General features: G+C 44.1%; 1 protein-coding gene across 27 annotated transcripts in view; it reads left to right on the top strand.

The window, feature by feature from the left end:
* The window catches only part of ADGRL3 (adhesion G protein-coupled receptor L3), a 529386-nt gene that overhangs the window by 445927 nt on the left and 61767 nt on the right, over positions 1–21692 (top strand). For 26 of the 27 annotated variants that reach the window (XM_030013851.2, XM_030013889.2, XM_030013718.2 and 23 more), the window contains 6 exons: positions 931–1114; positions 1910–2032; positions 4055–4263; positions 4951–5127; positions 15674–15883; positions 16403–16623. In XM_030013851.2, coding sequence (XP_029869711.1) covers positions 931–1114; positions 1910–2032; positions 4055–4263; positions 4951–5127; positions 15674–15883; positions 16403–16623 — 1124 coding nt within the window. The remainder of the gene's footprint in view (positions 1–930; positions 1115–1909; positions 2033–4054; positions 4264–4950; positions 5128–15673; positions 15884–16402; positions 16624–21692) is intronic. The other variant, XM_030013708.2, reaches the window with a different exon arrangement.

Below are 21692 nucleotides of genomic sequence, written 5' to 3'. Positions count from 1 at the left end.
GCTAGACGCTAACCAGCAGAAGAAAGCACAATCAAAGTACCTTTTTTTTTTTCCTTTTCCTCTGCACAATCAGTTCTACCAGCTGGTACAGCTGGTCTCATTAAAAAACGTTAGCTGGAAGATAGTTGAGTCAGCTCTGGTTAGTAACTAAGCGGGGGTTTTAGGTTGAGCAAAACCTTCAGGTTGGGTAGGCTCTACTGCTGTAATTTTGCAATCATGAGGCCAGCACGGTTTTGTGTGATCCTGGATGCGCATCCAGATTAACCTGTGGGAAGTTCTCCATGGGAGAGCTCTTTGTGCATGGCAGCCCAGGGCAGAAGGTGCACTGCAGGAGGGACTGAAGTTGTTACCACAGGGCTGACTCCTTCCTGAATGGAGTGATTTGAAATGTAGTGTCTTAACTAAATCTCTACGGGCACCTGCTGCTTCTCTGGATGAAGTGGCATAACTCAACTATCTCTGTGTCTTCGTGACTGCCTGCCAGAGGTTATGTGGTGGAAAATGCTCTAAGGAGCATAGCCCTTGCAGGTACTAAATACCTTCCTTGGGTGCCCCAGCCCTACTCTTGAATTCTGGTGCTGCAGCTAGCAGCAACCTGCTTCAGAGATGGGTTTTGAAATCTATTTTCCTGCATGTTTCCTTAGCAATTTCGTCATCTCCCCTCTTTCCACCCCCCCCAATTCCTTCTTACTCCAAGCCCCAAGCTGCTGATCACAGAAGCAGAAAAGCGCTATTCCCAGCCTGCATTTAGAATAAAATCAACATTTCCTCCCTCTCCCATCTGATGGGGTAAATGATGCCTAGCTCCATTGCAGGCTGCCCCAATGGGTGGGGAAATGAGATGCTGTCCTCTCCCTGTAAACTGATGTGTGTGGAGGATGGGACTGAGCACGTCAGAGGTCTTTCTCACTCGATCCCTCTCCCTTGCAGGCCATGGTGGAGACGGTGAACAACCTTCTGCAGCCACAGGCTCTGAATGCATGGAGGGACCTGAATGCAAGCGAACAGCAGCGTGCAGCCACCAAGTTACTCGACACCGTGGAGGACAGTGCCTTCGTGCTGGCTGATAACCTGCTGAAGACAGACATCGTCCGGGAAAACACTGACAACATCCGTAAGGGACAGATCCCATAAATACCGAGAGCAGCCGGAGCTGGGAAACCTGGCTTCACTCTTGGCCCCTAGATTAACTGGAGAGCATATGTCTTGGCCCTTTGTCTGAAGGACTTAAAAGTCTTTCCAAAAGAGCCTAAAGGAATAAGGCAGCTCTCTACCCTTGAAAGCCCATGGAAAATGAGCACCTAACCTGCCTTTATTACTTCTGGCTTTGAGGGCAAAATCTGCGCTAGAGCAATGAGAGCACCGCTTCACAGGGAGATTGTTCATCGTAATGCAATTGTGTTTCATTTCATACAAATTTGTGTCTTTATTTGGCTGATTGTTGATTTTAATTAAAAAACAAGCATGATGGAAAGCACCAGCACTCCCACTGTGCATATGTAAAATGAGAACAACTGTTCTTTCTATTTCTATGAATACAGATCCCGAGCACTGATAACATTTAAAGAAAGTACCAATTGCCAGTGGCAAAGAACTAGCATTTTCAGATTTTCATTTTAACCATTGTCCTTAATATCCTGAGGTTCTTGTTTACAAGAACTGGTTGTCTTTTGTTTTCCACAGAGAGTAGAATTTATTTGCCTTTTTTTTTTTTTTAATTAAATTTAAAACTTCTTCAGGGCAAAGATTTAAAAAGAAATAGGAGCCCAAACAGAGTATAGCATGAAACATTGTAAGTTGATTTCTCTGCTCTCAGATGGTCTGGAACACCATTTTGTAGCTTTGAAGTATCGTGTCGAAGATTATTTCAGTAGAGATTTTTCTTAGTGTCAGTCTCTCTTGCAAACAGAGCTGGAAGTTGCGAGACTAAGCACAGATGGGAATCTGGAAGATCTGAAGTTTCCCCAGAACATGGGCCATGGGAGTGCCATTCAGCTGTCAGCAAATACCCTGAAACAAAATGGTCGAAACGGTAGGTCCAACACCTCTGGCCATGCCAGCCTCATGAATCAGTCATGCTTTAGGCATTGTTTTGTGTTTAACCAGTTGTAAGTATAGTGTTAATTGCTATGTTAATATTTAAATTAACAGTAGCATCAGTTGCTCATGCTCTTGACTGCAAGCTAAGTTGGCTGACTGGGAATGTATTATATTGCTAAGTGATTCACAGCCTTCAAAAGTATTACGTGCTGGTAAAAATGCATCGGATCCTTAAATGATGCAGCCATTGGGGCACAGCGCTGAGTCCGGAGAAGTGCTTTTAACTGCTGTTGTCTGCAGTAGGAGGCTTCAGATGGGATAAGAGGCTTGTTTGAGTAAACTGCTTCACAGTGGGGCACTATGCAAATATCTGAAAAGGGAGAGGGAAGAAACAATAGTAGCAAATATTAATAATAAGCCAACATGGCAGAAAAGGTTGATTAACTGTTATGAGTCTAAATCTTCAGTGCCTTTCTCTCTGAAGCTTGTGAACCTTCTGATATAGCATGAATTAAAGATGATGTTATATATGAATGCTCTTTATGCTGCCAAGCCATTTATTTCCAGACCAAGAATTTGAGCAGACTTGTTTGTTGATCTCTACAGCCCCGCTATAGACCAACTTCAAACTCCCAAGCTTTCTACTAATGAGCCTAAAATGCTCCTATTTCTGAGTTCCTTTAAAATTTAACCTGTGTGCAGGGGGAAAGCATTCTAGTACAGGCTTTGATCACTGCAGGCAAAACATGGAGTGATAGGGCAGTATTACAGCCAGACCAGATGCATTAAAACTGCCAAAAATTTCTGACAACTGTTGAGAGAAAAGTTTGATCTGGTGGTTCGGAAAGAAAGTTTTGCTATTGGGAAAAATGGGGTTTGGTACCTTTGCATGTATGATTTGAAGAGACGTATTTCTTTTAGAGACAGTGTAAAACCCAAGATGCTTAGCAAAACTCCAGTGGGGCAGGAGTTTCACTAGTGGGCTTTGGAGATTTGTAAGGAAAGAGAAACTGGGTTGGCAGCAAGGAATTAAGTCTGTATTTGTAAGCATGGCATCACTGGAGTTCTGGTCAAATCAGGAGAGCCCCATTAATTTGCACCAGCTTGGCACCTGCCTGGATGTTGCCAAAGAGCTAGAAATAAAATTATTGTAGAAGGATTTAGGTTGGGAGGGACCTTTGGAGTCATCAGTGCTTCACCTTCCTCAGAAGCTGGGGTGATTCCTATAGAAACAAAAAAAAAATCTCCCCACAACTAATACATATATAAAGGCAAACTAATCCCATTCAATTCTTATATATAGCCTTTGAAATAATGTGCAAAACAGAAGGCAAACTGGATGGTTTCAGTTAAAAACACTTGGCTGGTAGCCTGGGTTTTCTGCAGGCTCCCTAATCGTGTTTTTTTGAGGAAGAGGGGATATTTGATTGGCAAATTCAGAAAAGAAATATATTTTTTAATGAAATTTCTGCAATTTTGTTTTACCCTTCATGTGAGATTGGAATTGTGTTGGAAAGTTTGGGATTCCTTCTCCCAGATTTGTCCCCACACTTTTCTGAGGTAATCTTAATTTATTAATGGACTAAATTATAGTTTTATACTGCATCTGTGCAACAGGCCAGAACGAAACATGTTTCCCAAGCACAGCCTGCAGAATAAAGTGTTATGTCAGGTGGGAAATGGGCCACCTGGCCTCTTTTCTCTGGAGCCGGTTACACCCACTGACACCAAAAATAAGCCCACCTTCTCTGTCTGTCTTCCGCCAATCTGCTTGCTTATAAAAGTTTGTTTTGAGAGAGGCAGTTCTGCCCTTCTTATCCACGGGCAGCTTGTTGCATCTCGTGGTGCTCATTGGGATTGGCAGGAGGCAGTGAGTTTTCATATGCTGCATCTTGGTCCTTTCACATTTTCTCAGAGAAGTTTTGAAGTTGGTTCACGTAAGAGATTTGTCATTTAAAAAAAAAAAAAAAACAGTGCACTGACCTTTATATCTAACCTCTTACTGCTCTTCTAGGTGAAATCAGGGTGGCTTTTGTGCTGTACAACAACCTGGGCACCTATCTCTCCACGGAGAACGCCAGCATGAAGTTGGGAACAGAAGCAATGTCGACTAATCACTCCGTCATTGTCAACTCTCCTGTCATCACGGCAGCAATAAACAAAGAGTTCAGCAATAAGGTTTACCTAGCTGATCCCGTGGTGTTTACTGTCAAGCACATCAAGGTGAGTGAGTTTGAAAAGCGCTTCTTTATTTTTTCAATTTCTAAAACAAAGTGATGCAAAAGTTGGCTGATGTGAAGCCCCCAGCAGTCCTTGATTAGATTTTGAATTATACATTTTTCCTTTGCACTTTGTGTTATTTATGGAGAATGTCTCTTTTACATTGCATTAATAAAAGTAAAGAGAGTCTCCTTTGAGCTGATGCCCATTGCTCAGTTGCTGACACATGTCATTCTGTAATTAAAAACTACCAATATATTAGAACAGACCATAATATTATTTTATCATGGTGGCAGGGGCTATTAGAGGAAAGTGGAATTACAGTGAAAGAGGACAGCTAGTCCTCCTGTTAGCTAAGCACAGTTATTGCAAAAGTTGATTGCTTAAAGCAATTAATTTCTCTGCTCTGCAATGCAAATGAAGCAATCTGGTTTTGAAGAGCTGGATTTAGTCTATGGATGAAATTAATCAAGAACAAAGAACTAAGTTTGCATTAGCAAAGAAAGCAGCAACAATCTAACTTTCTCTGGTATTGGCAAGTAATACTTGACATATAAACCACTGCTGCTTGTTTATCCAAAATTAAAGGGTGAGAGTTACAAAGTGCCTCTGGGGAAAAAAAAAATACTGCATTTAGAAATCTCTGAAACCCTATCATTTTTATTGCATTTATTCATTTCTTCCCTGCAGCAGTCAGAAGAAAATTTCAATCCGAACTGTTCGTTCTGGAGCTATACAAAGCGTACAATGACAGGATATTGGTCCACCCAGGGATGTCGCCTCCTGACAACTAACAAGACGCACACCACATGCTCCTGCAATCACCTAACCAATTTTGCAGTCCTGATGGCACACGTGGAAGTTAAGGTAGGCATTGCAGATTCACAGGCTACCAATGCACTGGGCAGGAAAAGTGGCCAATCTAACAACATTTTGTTACTGCAAATGGAGCTGAGCAGCAAAATTGCTGTGTGACAGTAACTCTAACGGTAGAAACCATCTGGTGTAAATCTTCCTTCTGTTATATGGTGAAACAGGAGATAGTCACACAATGCAAAGCCTGTCTTGAGCTCCTGGCATGGGCAGCTCTGAGCTGAGGATGATGAGTAAGCCAAATTAGCTGTTGCCACATCCTTTACTTACTGGTGCAGAGCAACTCCTGGCTGGGCCCTTGATCGTGGGGTCCTCACTGTGCCACCAGGCAGTAGCGAGCACCCTGGGTGGTGGGACAGAAGCATGCAGAGCCTACCTCGTGGAGTGCAAGTTATGTGTCCTGCTTGCAGCAGCTGCAGATACACTGCCACACGTGTTTGTGTGAGGTGCATGTGTGGAGCCAAAAGTATTTTCCAGCTTCCAGCTAGGGGAAAAAGATACATTCTCTGCGTCTCACTATGTGACAGCGAGCTACACATAAAAGGGAAGCTCCTTATACCACCCTGCATAGACTGTACACCTACCCGAGGCCAGTACATGACCAGCTGGTTCCCTTGCCTACATTTAGGTCCATGGTGTAATTCTGGCTTCGTACATAACTATCACCACTGGAGAATGGTTGAGATAGTCCTCCATTTCCTGAGCTGTCTTGGCTGTCTTTGCTTGAGAACCCTCAGCTGCTGTAGAAAGAAGAGAAGGCCCTGATGCCGAAAAGATTTTGGCCTAGTGATTTTCTGTGTTGCGGTGTCTCCGTTTCATGTGCCTGGCACTGCAGCAGAATCCACAGCTCTGAGCTAGATACTTATCTGGCAACTTCCATGCAGGCAGAACATTTCCAAGCCACTTCCATGGCTGCATAACCACAAAAGCTATTATGGTTTTAAAAGACCTTTTCTCAAATAGTCTTCCAGTGTCTCTCCTTTGTGTATTTTTTTTCACTTGGTAATCTAAAGAGGAAAGTGAAGACCTGCAATAAAAATACATATTAAAGCACCATCATGCATGACCAAAGCTCTGCAAAAAAAGAAATGGGAGCCTGGCAGCACATTTGCCACAACAGCTGGGTCCAGCTGAGAGGGGCAGGATAGGTGAGCTGCTGCTGCAGGATGATGTGTCCGTTGTATTCTGCAGGAGTCACTACCGGTCCAGGAGACATGCCATTAAATGGCTGTGGCATTATCCTGGGAGATGTCTGAAGAAATTGCCTATTCAGAGCACATGGTTACAGGTTAATGGCATTCTGCAGTCCAAGTCTGGTTTTGCCAGTTTCCTACAACTGCTTGAATTTTCAAAAGAAATGTGTGTTTGGCTCGTTATCACCTGCCTGGAGTTAAAAGATATACCTGAGTCACTGAAGTCAGAGGTTGCACGTGGGAAACACAGATAGCTTTCCACTCCACCGATGTGAATGAGGGTGATCCCTACTGCGTGGTGCAGATACAGGCCGCCGTCGAGCAAGCCTCTTCCCAAACTGCAAGTAGGTCAGCCTTCATTTCACCCAAACCTCATTAGACTAGTAGCACTGGTGTTATCTCATCTTGCAGAAAGAGAATGTGAGACACTTGCTTGCCCATGCTCAGCCAACAGGTTGGAGAGAGCTACAGCTGGAAGCTTCCCGAGTGCCAAGCCAGTGTGCTATTAGCTGGTGGGTATTTCTGGGTGTTAACGAGTGCCCGCAAGACTTTCAGGTCATGTTTTATCATTTGGCTGCAGCCAAAGTATCATTGCTGCAAAAGCCAAATTGGCTCCACTTTGTTGACTCTGATGCAACTGGAGAGCTTCCTGCCATGTCCGCTTTAGCAAGCATCCTGGTCTGAGGGTGAAGGCAGGTGCATACCCTGCAAACATCTGCTACTCTTCCCTCCAGCTGCTCATCAACTTGCTCTTCCTGGTGGCACCATCCCACTCCGGTCTGCTGGTGGAGCTGGCTATGTGGCTCTTGGCAAATCTGGGAGGTGGCCTGTATGACATTCCTTATGCTGTTGCAATGAGTTGATTTTAAAGTCTTGGCAATAGAATACCTGCTGGTTTGGAAAGGTGGAGGTTTAAAAATAAATGGCGGTTTATGTCGTTCATTGACTCACACTCATCTCTTGTAGGCATGCTTTTGAGCCATTTTGTTGTCTTATGTCTTGTGCAAAATGGCATTCCTTGCCTCAAAGACCTTTTAGTCTTCTTGGAGGTGGAACGATCCTTGGGGAAAGGATGTTGCGTGCTTGTGCAGGACCCCTTCAGCAGTGTTCCAGCCAGTGACTAGGATCCCCTGAGAGGACTGTCATACCTGCAGTAATTAATAATATTCTGGGAGTTTTGCAACAGAAACAATTTTCTCCTGTAATTGAGATTTGTAGTTTACTGACTTCAGTTTGTCGGGTTTTTGGATCTGTAGGGAGCATCCTTTGGTGTAATGAGTATACATAGCACACTACCTAATGAGACCGAAAACCAAGCATTGTGTGGAGCCGACATCAGAGTCCTGCTCCTTAATCAAAAGCCAGCACCAATTTGACAAGTGTCACTTCTGGTCATGAATGATCTCCCTCCCTGGTAGCATGGCAAAAGAGTGTGTTCTCCAGAGGAGACCTCGGTGGCTGCTCTACAAGTTACGGGCTGGGATTTAATTATTAGCAGAGTGTATGTGGCAAGGCGGAGCTGGAAGGTAGCACCGCTGAGGAGGTGATTGATGGCCTTTTGGCTCTCTAGCGTGAAACAGCAATATGTCTTTGTCTGAAGGGGCAGAAAATGACATTGGCTGACCACGGCGGCAGGGATTTATTGGTGTGCTTCAAGAGCAGAAGTTGCTGGGATCAATTCCAGTCTTAATAGGATAGTACGCGATTAAGAGGAGATTTTAATTTGAAGATGCTTTCTGCCTGTTAAAATTAGTTGTGCCCAGAGTTTCTTATATAATGGTGCCCAAGACCAAGAGCCTGCTGTGCACACGGACAGGATGCATAGCTACTGGGAAGAGCAATGGACCCGCATCTGCAGGTACCCCTCCAGCTGCTGTCAGAGCTCCAGCTAGCATGGGAAGAGGACAGCAGGACCATAACAACCTGTGAGCTGGACCTCACTGATGCATCCTCCTGGCAAGGGATGACTTTACAGACCTGCAGCGTTCGTTGCCCTTTTGGACAATTTACCAGGAAAAATGAGCACCTCCCTTTGGAGAGAGATTTTAAGACGTGGAAACAAATCACTGTTTTCATCAGCTACAAAGTTCATTTGGCCTGTGTTATGGGAAAATTATTACAGTCTCATAGCTATTTTGTTAAATTATGAGATAAGTTTAACATAGATGAGATCTATGTTAAATATCTATCTATTGTTTGAATTGGTAGGATATTTTTTATGACCCTTAAATGCTACAAAAACATGGCTCCCATGCCATGGGACAAAGCCTGTAGTTAGAGAAGCCATTCTACCTATGTAATTGCTGCAGAATTATTCAAAATTTACAAGCTGTTTTTCATATAAGCTTGCACTTTGCATCATATTAATTACAGCAGATGCATCTTAAATGTACCATGGGAAAAATATGCAGCCAGAAAACAAGTTCAGAGCTGGTGGGAAAATGCAATTAAAAAACCCACCCAAAACAGAATAAGCAAAGGTACCACAGGGCAAATAAATGTTGCTTATCAGTACATAGTGAATGCCAGAGCTTACTCTTCTTTTAAAAATAAATAAATAAATAAAATGAGAGAAAGAGGGGAAAAAAGAAAGGTGTTTTAACTGTAACAATTAATCGGAAGCTTTCAGATGTTATTCTATACCACAAACACGCTACACTGTGCTAATTATTTAGGGAATGGAAGCGTAAGGCAAGCTAAGGAGAGAAATGAATAAAAGTATATGAAGTCTAAATGGAATGCAGTGGTCCATTGCCTAAAGCAATACAGCCATTTGGGCTATAAAGAGCAAGCTGAAGTTATTGCAGTGCTGGCTTATTCATATATTAGCACTTGTGGGATTGAACAGCAGTGAATGAAAGCAGAAGTGGGTGCAGGATTGCAAAAACACCCTAACTGCAGAATTAAATTACTGAAACCCCTATGTAATGCATTTTGCAAGACAAATCATTTTGTACCATCAAAGGGGTTAATTCTTAAAAAAAAAGATATATTACACATTGCAAAAATGTTATTAAATAAGAACTGTTTTAATTAAGCAGAAAAGTTATTAAATGTACTTGTCTTCAATGAGATTTTAGAATTCAAAATACAGCAGTATTTGAGCTTGTGTTAGGAACAGAAATCTGTGACTTCGATGAACTCTAAGAATAAGGAATTGTAAACAGCACATTTGGTTATACCTTAGGTCAAATATACCTATTAGGTCAAGTAATCTATGCCTACGGGGTCAATTCAGAGTTGTACCTGGTAGCATTCCTTGAGCTTTTTGTCTAGGTGGGCAGTAAGTCACTCCAGGGAGTTTCTTGAGTTCCCCACCCTCGGTTTGACATACGTTGTTTTAGGTTGAGCCCTAGTTGTGTCTTACTGATTCTGGTTCTGCCGGGTTGCACATCTTGCTTGTCCTTGTCTGTGCATTCCCTGAGGCATTGACTCAGATCTTCTCAGGTAGCCACTTTTGGGTGTCAAGCCTGAAAACATCTAGAGCCTGGCTTCAGAAAGACATACTCCGAGCCCTTGAATTTGCAGTTTCTTAGCTCAGCGCTTACAGGTGTCAGAAATTTGAGCACACAGCAGCTTATTAGCCATGGCTTGCTTTCCCCCCAGTCCAATGGGTACATGTTTGCTTAGCATCACCCTTCTTGACTCTCCGATCTGCAAGCCAGGGCTAGTTGTACAGTAAGGAATTGTGCTGCAGAGCGTGGGGACAGCATCACCCCACAGGGTTTCCTGATCCTCTGTCCTAAAATGCACAATTCAAGTAGCTCCCATTGGCAAGCGATAAGCCTTGTCCTATTTCTTGCTACTGGCTTCCTTTCTGGCTGAGAGCAGGGTGAATGCAAGGACCAAAGTGAAGGTAGTGGCCATGGTGTGGTGGAGCCCTGTCCCAGCTGTCTCCTGGCACCAGGCTGGGTAAGACTATTGGTGCGACAGCAGAAGCTGATGATGCTGTGACCAGATTTTTTTCCAGGAACTCAAATTAACAAGCCAGTTGCTTGGCTGGGTAGCTGTCTACACTGAGTTTGGCACAGCTGCCGTAGCTCATTTCTCCAGTTGGAAATGCCTTATGAGTAAGCAGAGCTGTGCCACTTTACTAAATCCAGCCAGCACGGGAGGGCAGGACGACAGATGCAATTATTGTCCCAAGCTTCTCCTCCTCTCCACAACTGCATCTCACCTCAGCTGCATCTCAGTTGCAGTGGTGTTGGTGAGTATAATGGAAACACTGGGCTCTTGCCACACGCCATACCCACAGTAACATTTGTAACACGTGATGAGATGAGGTCTGTACCCATTTCTCTGTGCACACCTGCCCCCGTATCACTTTATTCTGGCCATGGGGGTTTCTGTGACTTGCGCTGGCTGCTGCTTCTGGCAGTCACTGGAAGGCTGTTGCATTTTGGGAGAAGTTTTTGGGAAAGGGTTCTGCTAGGAGGCCTTCATCTTGCCAAGGAAGCCAGAGAAGGAGGAAGATCATCTGTGTGGCCCGTGCAGAATATGAAGGCAGCTTTGAGGACTATGGCAAGGAGAGGAAAGGTGGCTAAACCACCTTGCAGGAGTGCTTAAGGATCTGAGCCTCATTTTAAATGGCCATAGTCAGAAGACAGTGATGTTGCACAGGGGCTTCAGGTGGGAATTGATCTCTCTTTATTCCTGGATTAGGACCTGATAATGGTGCCCATGACAGCATCGCCTTTGCAGAGCACAGAGGAGTATGTACCAGGTCCATGGGTGCTGTGTCCGCTGTGGAGCAGAGCTACCTGCCTCCCGTGGTGCATCCTTGGGGAAAAGGGAGAGGGTGGGTGCTAAAGCAGTGGGATCCTCCCCAGCACATATCCCTCTTGGCCACAGAGAGGGGAAACCACCCTTGAAACCCCTCATGGCTGCATAGCCACAGCAGGTGATGACATTAGCCAGCCCAGACGTGCTGAGGGAGCCCTTGGGGTTTCCCCCCAGTCCATGTAGCCCAGCTGATGCTTTTGGCACATCTACAAAACTATTTGCTTCTTAAGGAACACTTTGTACTTAGCCACAAAGCATTATAGCCAGGTCATAGCAGTAATCCTCTCTCAACTCCAGCGATGGGGGAAAAAGGGCAGAGGGAGCCTGCATGGCCCCAGATAGCTACAAATCCAAGGAGCAGCATCAGCAATGCACAGGAGTTCAAACCTGTCCCACTTGGGTCTCTGCCCAGCCCAGCACACTGCCAGCTCCCACTGGGCACCGAGCGGTCATATCTGAGCTAGTTGATGACACTGTGTTTTTATTTACTGCTTGCTTATTCCTCCACCCCCAAACATATTACTCTTTCCATTCCTGGAGGGACAGATTAGGCAAAGGAATGTGTCCTTTGCTGCTGGCAGCTCGGTTTGGCTGCTGTTTTCTTCTCCTGATGTTTTTAATAAGGGAGGAAATGGCTGTTCATCTCGGGGAGAGCCATTCTGTCATAAGCTGACATTCCCTGGGATTTGTTTTTATTAGCTCAGCTCTGGTGTACAGGCGCTGCCAGAGCTGCTCATTGATTTTCCCAGCCTGGAGAATCTCTCGGCTGCCTGCTCACCCTGCTGTGGTTGCTACCAGGGCTCCTGTAAGTCCTCCTGCACAGGTTTCCATCAGTGCTCTCCTCGTGCTGCTCTTGGCCCCACTGGAGCAAAAGCAGGGCTTTATTCCAAAGCCAGGGAAATCTTCTTTCACTGGGCTTGGGGTCAGGCTTCTGCCTAAATCATAAATGTAAAATATACTTAATAGAGAAACCCTTTCACTGAAGTGGATTATTTTATTTCTTTCAATTACTCATTAAATCATTCCTATGCTGAAAATAAACTGCATGTCAGCTTACTTGTAAAACTAGCGTAGCTTAGTGGTAACAAAACTCAGTGGCTTGCATGCTGCGCCACATAGCGCCGGTCTTGATAGCCATGGTGCATTTGGGCAAGGAGGTGTTTGATTGATGTTGTCAGAAAATTGCCCCTTGGACTGATGTCTGGTATCTCCCATGAGCTCTTCCAGTTGCCCGTGTCTTTGGGGAGATTATCAAGAAGCAAGAGTTGACTGTTATCGATAGACTGGTGGTTTCGGATGTATTTTGCATGCCTTAGGAACCCTAGGGCTTGCGGGATGCTGGAAGGATATCATTAGTGTGTACGTCAAAGCTATTTTATCCAGGGAGTACTTGAACAGTGCTGGGCAGGGTAAAGAGAAGATTTGCTCCTCTTGCATGTCTCTGAGGTTGAGGGACCAGGCTTGGAGACTGCGACCCAGGTACAAAATCTTGGTGTGTTATTTATAATACTTAACCCTGGAATGCCATATACCAACCATGTAAACCAGGTATGTTGCTCCCTTGTCACATAGCGATCAGGTGATGGCAGGCATAATATCATGACATTGAGGAGTGATTACCACAATTCCTCCTTTTCCCATATTATTCTGCTTTGTGGCCTGTGGCCGCACAGTATTTTAAAAGTTTCAGTCTCCAGCAAAAGGCAAATTCCCTTTTGTTGGACTTGCTGGTGTAAAAGCTCCGGATGTGCCTGTCCTGGGGGCAGTTGGGACTGCCATGGGAAGGATATCAGTGCTTACCAACTCTTCCCTGACCCATCGGCTCTGCCATGACACCTGAAATTGGGCATTCCAAACAAGATGGAGCACACCCAGCCTTTGAAATCCAGCTCAATTCTTCTCTTGGACTTTACTAGGAAAGCTACAAATTCATATTTTTTTCCCCCGAGGTGTTTTTAAATTGCTCTTGTTCCTGGTTTATTGTTATTATTCCTTTTTGTTTGTTCTTTTGTGAGTTTGTTGAGTTTGGGGAGGGAGGTTGTAATTATGAAGAAGTTGTTTTTATGGTTGTTTCCCAGCACTCCAGGGATGAATGTTATGTATATAAAATCAGTATTATCATTACGATTAATATTAAAAAGAAGAGTAGTAAGAGTGATAATAATAATACAGCAATGAAGTCTGTGTTTCTTGCTAAGCATGGTGACCTTCATGGGCAAGCGGCCCTTCCCTGAGGAAGACCATGAACCTAGATGGCAGGATCCCTTTCCAGGAGCAAAAACATCCCTAACTCCTGCATTGTGTCTTAAAGTCAGCAGAGTTATGGTTTCATGAGAGAGGTACAGGAGCTGAGACCTGTGAAATTCATCTCATGTAGGGGAAGGAAGCCCTCAGAGAGGGCCCTGTGCCAGGCTAACTTTGTCTTGGGATAGATGAACCAGTGCCGTCGGCTGCATCTGGATGGGTGGATGCATCTGGCCAAAGTCTGCCTGGTTTCTTTCTCCTTGCATCCACCCGCATTAGCTGTCTTGCCCAGCTTGCCCAGCCCAAGAGTTCTTGGTTACTTCAGCCTGGCAGGGCTATCTAATCAGGTGAGCTGGCAAGGTTGTTCAGGGAGGTGTTCTCCTGCCGATCCCCAGCAGCCTCAGATGAAAGAAAGTATCATTTGCAAGGTGCAAGTTTTGTATTAACTTTTTTTCACACTGAGTTAAGAGGGATGGATGAGCTGAGATAAAGCAATGCACGGCCGCCAGGAAAACAACGTGCGCTTCATCTTCTCAGTTTTCTGGGTGCTGCTGAAGAAGATGGCTGGAATAGGCATTTCTGTCATGATCTACAGTAAACACAATGATTTCCTGCCTTTCTGTTGGACTTGTGACCCCTGGTTCCTTAGATACTGGAAATACTCAGGAAGAGCTGCAACAGCATTTGGGGAAAGGAGCCCTCATCTCTCCACCTCCAAGTCTCCCTCGAGAGAAAACTTCCAGCATGGAAGAGATGGAGCGGAACGTCACTCCCCATCTTTCATTATCATTTGATGCCTATCACTCATGCTGATAAAGCCAAAGAGCTGAAAGGTTTGAGTTGTTTCTCACAGGTGCTGACATAGCAGAGTGTATATCAGGAAAGGACTGACATTTGATGTGGTTTTATCATTGGCAAGCAGGCAAAGAAAATGGATAAATTAATCACCTTTTCCCTCCGTCTGTCATAAGCTTTTATCCCACAGGGAGGAAAATGTTTCCAGTTTGTCCTGGCTTTTTGAAGTGTGACACTATTGTATTTGCCAGCCTACATAATGCCTAAGTCATCAAAATGCCAGAAGTGGAGGGGAACATGAATACCACTTATAACACAGCCTGGTGGACCACAAAGCTGTGTTTCAAGCCTCTCTGGTCTTTTTGAAAAGCCCCCAGAGATTTCCAGCCAATCTTTTCCTCAGCTCATTGACTCTAACCACTTAGCCCCGAGCAGCCGTGTTGTGACTCACCATGTATTTCTTATTTCTTATTTACATTTTAGTAAGTAATGATATCTCTAATTTCACTGCATCTGGTGGAAACTTGGAAAGTTTTACAGCCTGAATAAGGAATAAGGTGGTGGGATACCCTCGGTGTCAGAGTCCCAGCACCCCCCGCCCCTCTTTCTGGGAGGGACGTGCATTGTAAGCCCAGGAGCAATCCAGCAGTGTTCTGTCAGCAGAGCCAAGGCACACCTATTCTGCCCCTTGCAAAACTTTGTTCTGGGTTGCCTAATTTTGCCACTGCAATGACCATGTTTGCATGGCTTTGGGGTAAAATCATGTTACAAGTTCATCACAGGGAATCACTCACTTTCCAGGCTGTCTTAAAATCACTGTTTTGTTACAATTTAAAAGCAAATTCATGTTAAAAGGTCTGTCTTTTTTTCTGGGTAGCGTTCCAGGGATCAGTCTGACTTCCCAGGAGTTTTAAAATATAGCTCCGGGGTTTGAAAAAGAAAAATGAAACTTTCTTTCTCCTTCCCCAGTGAGAAAAAAAAAAAAGACATTTAAGCGATCTCTTTCTGTCCAAAGCCTCCAAGCTCATATGTATCTGTGAACGTTTAAAGAGAGTCTTTTTTCACTGTTGGTAAATGGTTGTAACGGACTTGTGGTTGTAATCTCCACGATGCTGTTAGCATGAAACATTTTTACACTTGAATCACAGTGTTCAATGGTTCTTCATACTGTGTGTCCGCTCCTTTGCCGTGTTTGCGAAACATGGAGCTGCACGCAGGACTAGCTATGACTTCTCAGTATTCAACAACAGCACCATTGTTTCTAGGATATTTTGGGGTCTGAGTCTGTTCAGGGCACCTGCAGCTTGCCACATGCTTTGGAGTCTGTGTTTCAGGTTGCAGCTTTCTTCATGCAGGATTCAAGTCTAGGTTCATTTAGTCTTTTTGCTACTGGTCCCTTGCGTCACAGCTTGGTAAGTGGATACAAATATTTGGGGAAGGGTCTCAGACAAACTTACTCTGTGTCTGGGATGGATTAGAAGTCATGCAGCACATGACTGATGATTTTTTTTTTGTTTTATCTCCAGCACAGCGATGCAGTCCATGACCTGCTCCTGGACTTTATCACGTGGGTTGGCATCCTGCTCTCACTGGTCTGCCTCCTGATCTGCATCTTCACCTTCTGCTTCTTCCGTGGGCTGCAGAGCGACCGCAACACGATTCACAAGAACTTGTGCATCAGCCTCTTCGTGGCAGAACTCCTCTTCCTCATTGGCATCAACCGGACTGACCAGCCGGTAAGAGGCAAAGCACTTTCTCCTCCCACCACAGGCTCTCATCTCAGTGTGTATGGGATGTTTGACCATGCAGTGAGATATATTCCAGTGCTGCCTTAATTCCATGCTTGAGTCCTTACAGGGTTGGGCCCCTGGTTGTTAACTGGGAGTCAAATGCTGATGTCTGCTGTGATTTCAGAGTCTCTGTGTGTGTTGTTTGTAAATAATGAGGGTGTGTATGTTTAATAAGGACGTTGCAAAAATGTGCGCTTATACCATGTACATCTTCATATGTTTATTTGCCAGATTGTGCACATACCTACCTTTGTATCTTTGAATATAATTTATATATGCAGAGATGTGTCTATTTTAAAATAGTTCACACACATTTTCCAAGTGAAAAAGCAGTACTTCCTTTGGAGAAGGAAAGATGAGAACTCCCTCGTTCTTATTAAACCTCCCAGTAAGAGTAATCCTGACTGTTGCATTAATTCAGCATGGTACAAACACCTTCCCTTGCTCTTTTCAATCCACATGCAGATTGCCTGTGCCGTCTTTGCTGCCCTCCTGCACTTCTTCTTCCTGGCAGCTTTCACCTGGATGTTCCTGGAGGGGGTGCAGCTCTACATCATGCTGGTGGAGGTTTTTGAGAGCGAACACTCCCGGAGGAAGTACTTCTATTTGGTTGGATATGGCATGCCTGCGCTGATTGTGGCCGTATCAGCAGCGGTGGACTACCGGAGCTACGGCACAGACAAAGTGTGAGTGGGGCTTGGCACTGCTTGGACCTGGCCAGGAGGGATGGGACTAGGGACAACAAAGTGAAGTGAAGAGACCTGGCAGGCAAAGGAGCCTTGTGCAGGCAGAGCTCAGCCAGGAGACATGCCTTGCCTTATTTCTGTGTCTCCAACACAGTCCCTGATGATACGGGACAAATTCCCCACTATGAAATGATTTGCAAAGGTATTTTCCTGGGGAAGTCAATCAGGGAAAATTTTATCACATCATTGCATAACATCAGGAGAGGTGGCTGTCCCAAGTCTCAGTTTGGTACTGTATCAGCAAGGTCATCCTTCTTCTCTAACCAAAGAGTATTTCTCATTTGGATGATGAAACACTGCTTTCTTCTTCCTCTTTTTTAAGTGTTCTATCAAATTAACAGAGCCTGCAAGCAAAATAGGTGGTGACTGGAGTGCATTAGACTCTTTGCAAATTGGAACAGCTACATCATCTATCATTATGAATATTCTTAAATGTTTTCAACATTGCTGAAGCTGGTATCAAAGCACAATTTAGATGATCATGCAACACCGTCTAATGGAAAACAAAGGGAAAATCGAGCCTTTGATTTTCTTTGCCAGCTTTGTTACAATAGCACTAACAATATGTTTTTATTGACTTTTTTTTTCTTTCCCTTGTCAGGCTGCCTTTCCCCTGTCATTTTAACCGAGTTAAGGGCTCAATGTGAAGGCATACATAGCAATGAGCCGGTGGTGTTTTTAAAGCTCTTTTTTAGCATAGGTCAGGTCAGGCCGTGGAAGCAGTTGATAATCTGTTAAATTCAACTGCAAAATTTTTGCCTGAAACCTTATTGTTATATATGAACCTGATTCCTTGTGGAAGCAAATCGGTAGGGCAGTGGAGCTGCTCATGATCTATTACCGTGCCAGCAGGTAGGCTTGAATCCCAGCTGGATATTTGCATCGTGTTCCTCCCATGAGTAGGAGAATAGCAACCTGAACTTGTATAAATGTCATACTTTTTGAAAAGGAAATGGCCCACACAGATAAAGGTAGGAGGGAGTAAGTTTTCAAGGATCTCTACTAATTTATCCAAAGTAGTTTGACCGACTTTGACAGGCTTAGGGGGCAAAGAAAAAGTAATACAACACCCGATTACAGTTTCTGGAGAAGACTGTTTCCATCAGCTCCTGCTTTCTGCCCCAACCAACTCTTCTGTTCACATCCCCTCTTGAGCGATATATAAGCCCCCATTGAATCAGGTATTGAAACATTCTGCCTTGTCCCTTTAGACAAATTTATTCTTACTGCAGTGTTTCTACAGAGGACGTATCTCTTCACAGTGGCCTACATGGGGCACGCTGAGCCTCAAATAAGTTGCAGCCGAAGGGCCATGCATCTGGCTCCCTGGAAAGCCAGCTGAGATGCTCCCGCACATCTGCCATCACTGGAGCTGTGTCGCCACTGGTCTGGTTCGCTGTCTGGTATTTTAGTGGCTGCCTTCCACGCTGTTCACCCTGTGACTTCTGCAGCATTACCATCGCAGGGCTTGTAGCACCAGAGCATTCCTTTTGACTTCTCTGTCAAATTTTGGGCTGCCTACCAAGAAAACCCAGCATGGCAGCTAGTTTGTGATGAAAGCTAGCACCGACTGCGTTCTCCTACAGTGCTCTGTAACTGTTGGGTGTTGAAAATGTCTTACTTCGTTCCCTCTTAGTAAAAAGACATCCCCAAGCCCAGGATATCGCTTTTGATATGAGACAGCAGTTGATTTGCATCCACCCTCACCTTTGCAAAGTCCCTTGTGATGCTCTGTAGGGACAACCCAAGTACCAGTTTAGGTTGTGGGAGATGACAGCACGCAGCAGGCTGGCTGTAGAGAGTGGGAATGTACGGCACCTAACCACAGCTCCCATAAAGCACCATGGTAGCTTTGCATTGCTGAAATGTTTCCACTCCTGTTAAATGAATATATGGACCTTTGTGAAGCACAGCAGAATAAACATATTCCATGGAATGCACTGCATTTTCCCAAGAGGCCTTGCATGCCCAAATGTTTCCATGGCATGGGAGGTACAGGCAGAAAGTTTGGCGGAAATTCGCTGGAGGTGAACAACAAAACTTTGCTATCTTTGTGTTGAAGAGGCAGCAGTCCTATGTCTATGCCAGTAAAATCTCTCTCCTTCCCCACAGCATAAGGTAGTATTTTTAATGATTAAACATGTATATATAATATTTTGCAAATAAATATTTACAGATATTTGCAGAGCCTAAAATATTTATTTACAATCTCTAATTCCAGAGTGCTCAATTTTATCACGTTCTCATAGTGGAAAATAAAAAACATACAATATGTTTTGTATAACTATCATGCTCCATCTGGTTGATGGATGATGATGTATTTTTCTGTATAATGTTATTAGAAGGGTAGAACTGATTAGAATTTGTAGTGAACTATATGCCAGGCATACATAATTTGATTGCAAGAAGTTGCTTGGTTTTGCCGGGTTTTGTAAAACATCCTCTGGAATATATTACTTACCTCCCTCCATTATTTATTGCATTTGTTTAAGCAGGACTTATGGAGCTGTTAGTGTTATTTGTTTTTTGCCTGGCATTTGGTGCCACCATTCATACATCTCAAAATGATTTGCTTAGACACCCAGTGTAGGTTTTCTTGATTTCATTTTCCTTTCTAAATCCAACCCTCCTGTAACACATACCCAGATTACATAGCCAGGAACAGGCGGTTGTTCCTTTCTCTGTTTCTTTGCTCATCACTTGGTACTTGTGATTTTCCAAAGCATCCCATGTCCTAGTATTCATATTGGCGTTTTGGAGTAGCTGCTCAGTAAAGATACTCTCTTACATTTAATTATTCCAAGGGTTGGAATGAATCCTTTTCCTTTTACTATTTTTTTGTTTAAGAGCAGTTCAAACCACTCATATTAGGAGATTAATGTGCTTCTATAACCAAGCAGCAGCGTAGTGATTCTATTAAAAGATCATCCCATTCAGCAGAGACTATTCATGTGAGCAAGCTGAGCCGTGTTTGGCCCTTCCCCCCAAATAAATCAGAATTGTTGCATCTCACCTTGTCCTGATTGTAATTTCTAAAGTAAAGGTGAAAAGCAGGATGCCCCACTGCAGATGTGGTCCCCCAACATTGCTGAAGTGATTCTGGCAATGCTCACATGAACTTCCAAGTGACCATTTCTTACATGCCAGGTCTTCAGCTGCTGAGTCTTCAATGTCCACATCTCAAGTTTTGCTGCAAAAAAGAAGATACTGGGATTGCAGTTTTAAAAAGTTACATTATTTGCCTTGTCCTGTGTGTTAACCAAATCCATTCATCTCTTAGCCAGATCTGATGTCAAGCATTGCGGTGGGCAATGCTGCAAAATGCAGAGGGAAAATAGCATTTGCAGTTGTTATTAGTGTTTGAAAATAACTTGTGTCTAAAATTCAGTAAAAACTGGATTAAGACTTTAGCAGCCTCCCTTTGAGAGGACTCACTCAAGTAGCAGGCTGTCCAAAATCGACAGCAAGAAGCTATTCCATATTCCCATACTGTCCTGTGTTTCGTATCAACGCCTCTTACAGATCTCAGAGGAAAGCAGCTATGCTTTGAATGGTTCAATATATTTTAGAAAACATACTTGTAGGTATATTCATCCACTGGTGATCAAATTCATCGTGACAGGAATCTCTCTATTGTTTCTCCCCCTCTCTCCCCCCTTTTGGTATGCTCTAAAGCAGGATATACATGGTAAGCAATCCAGCTGTCAGAAAGCAAAATGAAAGCCCGCTGTATGTACACAGCCTCTGAGTCCATCAGCCATCCGCTGACATTTTATGCATGTTAATGTTGCTCGGAAAATAGCTTCTAACAACACGGTCTGTCTTGGGTGGCTCCACTGAACTTGTTTCATTTTCAGTGTTCGTGCCGGGTATTTGGAGGAGGAAGCATGAGCAATGCGGACGCTGGACTATGTTAGGCAGAACCTGTATTGCACCCTTGAAAGGCATGTCTTGTGCATACATATCCCATTACCGCACCCAGACAAGGAGGCTGTATAGCCACGTGAAACAAACCGCTGAGCTCCCATGAACAACATGATATGTTTAGGGCTCTTCAAATTTTATGGTCCAGTGGCAGCTAATGATTGTTTATTGGTTATATTTAATGCACACCAGGGATAGTTTAGCATTTGATTTCTCTTCATGCAGAAAATAGAGTAAACTCTTTGTAGTCTTTATTACTTGGGAAAAGCTTGAGGTGAATATAGCGACTTGTCACTGTGGAAAAGGAGGAAATTAAAAAGTAAAGGGAAGCAGCACCACGGAGCTCATTGCAAGCACTGAAAACGCTGGTGTGACTCTTGGAAGAAGCAATGGTGTTTTGAGCAACATTCCCTGCATCCACAGATTTTCAGATAATCCGTTCTGCCTTGTACTGAGCCCTGAAGCAGCTCGTTTGCTTAATGGCAACAGAGTCTAAACTTGTAATGCGGCAAGTCCATGTTCACAGTGCAGCTGTGCATGGGGGGGTCAGAAGTAACTCGGCAGCCCAAGATTAGCAACTTTGGGAAGTGAGTTTCCTGATTGCTTCCTTGTTTTGAGGAGCTCATTTATGCAGCTTATTGTGTGTGTGCGTTTTTGTCTTTTAAGGGGAGAAAAGCTCAGTGTGGTACTTGTCTGATTAGCAATTTACAGCTCCTCAATGCAATTGGCGGGATGCCTGTGTTTTGATGTTTTGGTCTTAATTTGCATTTTTAATGAGGTATTTAAATGGGTTCAAAGTTGCATCTCTTCCTGATGACCACAAAAAAACGGCTTTTTGCAGTCCCTCTGTGGATTAGAGGCAGTCCTGCAGCTTTCTGTTTAGTTGCCCAAGACTGAGTGTCATGCACGGTTTCATAGAAAGGCTATTTTTCTATTCAAACAAATAAAAAATGACATCATGTTCTTCAAAGCGTGCAGAGGCACAAAAAAAAAGCCTTCTCTGGTTTTTGCAAGCTGTACGCTTGCTTACATGAAGCCATCTCTCGTTGGAAGGGGACCCTTTTGCTCCATGCCGGTACCCCACT

This window comes from Aquila chrysaetos, chromosome 1, assembly GCF_900496995.4.
Source record: "Aquila chrysaetos chrysaetos chromosome 1, bAquChr1.4, whole genome shotgun sequence".
NCBI lineage: Eukaryota > Metazoa > Chordata > Aves > Accipitriformes > Accipitridae > Aquila > Aquila chrysaetos.
This window is presented reverse-complemented; position numbering and strand designations above follow the sequence as displayed.